Source organism: Triticum aestivum, chromosome 6B (assembly GCF_018294505.1).
Source record: "Triticum aestivum cultivar Chinese Spring chromosome 6B, IWGSC CS RefSeq v2.1, whole genome shotgun sequence".
Taxonomy (NCBI): domain Eukaryota; kingdom Viridiplantae; phylum Streptophyta; class Magnoliopsida; order Poales; family Poaceae; genus Triticum; species Triticum aestivum.
Window position 1 is genome coordinate 18,229,807 of NC_057810.1, and position 3,854 is coordinate 18,233,660.

The 3,854-nt window shown below is 48.5% G+C and overlaps 1 protein-coding gene across 1 annotated transcript; it reads right to left on the reverse strand.

Moving 5' to 3' along the window:
* Positions 1 to 482: 482 nt before the first annotated feature.
* Positions 483 to 2,464, reverse strand: LOC123133172 (uncharacterized). Its single transcript, XM_044552707.1, has one exon. The coding sequence runs from the start codon at positions 2,381 to 2,383 to the stop codon at positions 1,013 to 1,015; it is 1,371 nt and encodes a 456-aa protein (XP_044408642.1). The 5' UTR covers positions 2,384 to 2,464; the 3' UTR covers positions 483 to 1,012.
* Between the last annotated feature and the right edge of the window lie 1,390 nt (positions 2,465 to 3,854).

The window sequence follows — 3,854 nt, forward strand, 5'->3', positions numbered from 1 at the left end:
ATAGATAGTGCTATTATGGAACAAAAGCTAAATGATATGGCAGAAATTAACATGGTAATGTCATAACCCTTTTCAAAGTTACCATAACATAAGCTCCCTTATTGTATGAAATGCCCTCTGCTTTTCAGCACCGTAGCACACAATAATCGATTTGTTCTCCTGTACGAATAGTCGAATACCAGAGCATTCGAAACATCTGTTACATAGTGTTGTACAAGTAGGCTGTGAACACAAATGCTACTGGCCCCTACTACTCAGCTATTTAGTAAGCCATCCAAAAATACATGAGACAATTAAACAAAAAAATAAACTGATAAAATTACTAGTAAAAAATGGCATGCTTTTAGAACGGTTAATAACTTATAAACAAAGCTACTACAGGAAGGATGAAGATTTTCAGCTTAGAAGAGCTAGAGCAAGAAACTAACAAACTAGATCAAAAATGCATCCTCTGCAGTGATCAACAAATTGCGGCCAACTGGACATCAGCAAATCCAAAAAGAATTCTCGCGGAAAAGAAGTCCAACTCGACAGGAAAGTTTGAGACTTATTATCATCTTCATGGCCAGAATGAGAATATTCTTTCATGGAAAGATAGATTGAGGATTGCATTGAAAACTGTGATAGCTACTTCAGAATGTAAAGATAGAGTGTGCATAAATACTACTCACAGATACTTCAGAGCAGTTGTAGAGTGCCATGATCTCACTCTCTTAGTTCCAATATGCGTGTCAATATGAAATGACAAAGTACAAGTTCATAGCAGTGCAATGAACACAACGAGACTCAGAAACCAAAATATCAGTTTCATCTCCCCTAAAAAAAATATCAGTTTCATCCTGAATTAGCACCACCAAATGAGCATGTAACAGACATACTATAAATTATAGATAGCAGCCAACCACCATTCAGTTAGGCCAACAACACTGAATCAGGAATGAATAGCCTAATACGAAGAGTGAAAAATTTTGTCCTGTCATATGCAGTTATGAATTTTCTGACCAGTCTTGGTTCATATAAATCTGAATCTAGTCGGCACTTCATCTTTGCAGGCTGCCGCATAATCATCAGCCAGGTGTGGTGCACCTTCCTTGTGAGGGCATATGAACTTCTCCACAAATTCCTTCTCGGTTATCTTGACTGCGGAATAGTAATCCCGGTTGCGACCTAGCAATCCATTTTCCTTAAGAAACTTTACAACATAGTGTCGGGCCCTTAGCCGGCCCTTCAGGCTGAAAGTGAGCAGTGTCGGCCGATGAGCAATGTATGCCGGTTCCAACCCCACCTCGGAGATGAGGAGCTCGGACGTGCGCTGCAGCGATTCCTTAGCCCTCGTCAGCACCATTGGAGCCCTAGAAACAGCAAAGCCCACCTCATCATCCGTCCACCTGAACGTGATCCTCAAGTACTCCACTCTGGCTGCTATCTCCTCCTCTCTGAAAGATGCAACAGCATGCAGCGCGTGCCTGAACATCCTAGAACCACGGGGCACACCTATATTTTGAGCGGATGCCACAATCGCCTGGACACGCTTGGGGTTGGTGGTGAGCAACCTCGGTGTTGAGATGCACAACTTGGCAATATCACAAGCACCTAGCCCGCACTCCCGCAACAAGGTGACGTTGGGCTTGACCACACCCTCGAGGTCAGACGAGAGAAGGTAGGAGTTGCTCTTGAAGGCCCGGAGGAGGTACTCAGAGGACCCAAAGAGAGGCAAGTAGTAGTGCAGCTTGGGGATGATGTTTTTGCTGCGTTCCGTGATGATGCTGAGCAGGGATGGCCTAGCTATGCAGAGCCTGGCAATATCACAAGCACCTAGCCCGCACTCCCGCAACAACTTGACGTTTGGCTTGACCACGCCGTCGAGGTCAGACGAGAGAAGGTAGGAGCTCCTCTTGAGGGCCCGGAGGAGGTTCTCAGAGGACCCAAAGAGAGGCAAATAGTACTGCAGCTTGGAGATGATGGATTTACAGCGGAATCTGTCAGGGGAGAGCAAGACCATGCGCACGATCTCAGAGCGTGAGAGACCGAGGCCGGTGAGCCCCGCGACGTTGGGGGCCAGGGTTCTCTCCACACCGGCGCAGAGGAGCTGCGGGTCCTTGGCGACGACCGCGGCGACATCGGCGCCGGAGAGGCCGAGGCCGGCGAGGAACGCGAGGACTGCGTCGGGATTGGATGGTGATTTGAGGTGGGAGAGCTTGGCGGAGGCTTTGACGGCCTGGGGTCCGGTGAGGCTGCACGTGGTGACGAGGTACTCCTCCACCGAGAAGCCGAAGGCAGGGCTTGGGGAGACGGCGGAGATGAGGCGGCGGAGAGGGGATGCGGGAGAGGTCGCTGGACATGAGACGAGATGGGCGATGACGCGGCTGCGTAGATGGAGCATGGCGCCGCGGCGGTGTGGTGGAGCCGGCGGCGAGGGAACGGCCGGCGGCTAGTGCGAGGGCGAGAGGATGAGCGTGGTGTGGTGTGGTCTGATAATGGGCTGGGCTGGGACTGGGATGGACTCACTCCTCGTATACACGATTTTTTTTCTAATCTTGTAGTGGCATATTGCAATGAAGTTTCTTTTTTGTTTTCATAAAAAAATCTTGCTTTTCCCCTAAAAAATAAAATAAATATTTTTTTGTTTGAGAAAAATGATCAATAAATTGATCAAAACAACTGAGTTACAGTTAGTACAAAATCTCTTCTAATCCTTCTAGGACGTTCGCTATGACAAAAAGATCTGCATTTCTTGCAAGTTCAGTAAGACCATGAGTCAGGATTTTATGGACTCTCAAATTAAGACTAGCTACAGAACTGGGCGTCTAGTCCTTCATCTTGAATGCCACCTCTACGACATCATCTGGGCGAGGACGCTTTTCGCAGACCGTCGGCTAGTTGTCGTTGTCGCCGTCACTGTTCTCCTTGTCCTCCTCCTCCTCCTCCGGATACTGCAACTCTGAGTCGGTCTCCGAGGAGTCCTTCAACCCTTCCATGACCTCGATAAAGTTAGGGTCGTCGTAAGTGTAGGGGCAAGAGGGCTACGTCAGCGCACCTGAACCCTCGCTTGTAGCGGGACTGTGAGTGTCATCGTCGCTAGAGGAGCCGACATTCCATGGCCCTTTCTAGGACATAGACTGACTGCATTTTTTACACTAATTAGTACTCCCTCCATTCCTAAATATTTATCTTTTTAGAGAATTCAAATGGACTACCATATACGGATGTATATAGACATTTTTTAGAGTGTAGATTCACTCATTTTGCTCCGTGTGTAGTCACTTGTTGAAATCTCTAGAAAGACAAATATTTAGGAAGGGGGGGGGAGTAGTTGCAAATAAAACAAGAAAAAAGGTGACAAAGAAGCTCACCTCGTGCGCTCCTCCTTAACGATGCGGACGACGGTGCCGATGCGAAGCAGAGTGGGGCGGCCAGCTACGATGGTGGCGACGCCCGTGGCCGCAGCACCCATGGGTGTTGCCGGCTCCATGGCAACGGCGGGGAGAAGGAGAGGAGACAGGGAGAGAAGGAGAGGAGGCGGCATGGCGGTGCGGCAGAGCAGGGAGACGGGGGCGGGTGAGGGTTTTTGCGGTTGCCAGTCCACTCCCGCGCCCACAATTATATGCGCGTGGGGTAGATGAATGGTCTACCCTTGGAATTCCATAATAAGAAGAACACACACGAACTTCCGACTCAATTGAGAACATGCATTTCCCATTTACCAAATAATTTTTAAGTGATAACACGTGGGCAAGTGCAAGTGTCCGGGTGGTCTCCGAGCATATAGTCAAAGAAATAGGCGGTACTATTCACCTTCCGGCGAAATATAATATGGCTAGAGGTATAGCAAAACATCCAATGACCCAGACCAC

Excerpts from the sequence above, each read along its gene's own strand:
- LOC123133172 (XM_044552707.1), bottom strand. The coding sequence starts at position 2,383 with ATGCTCCATCTACGCAGCCGCGTCATCGCCCATCTCGTCTCATGTCCA.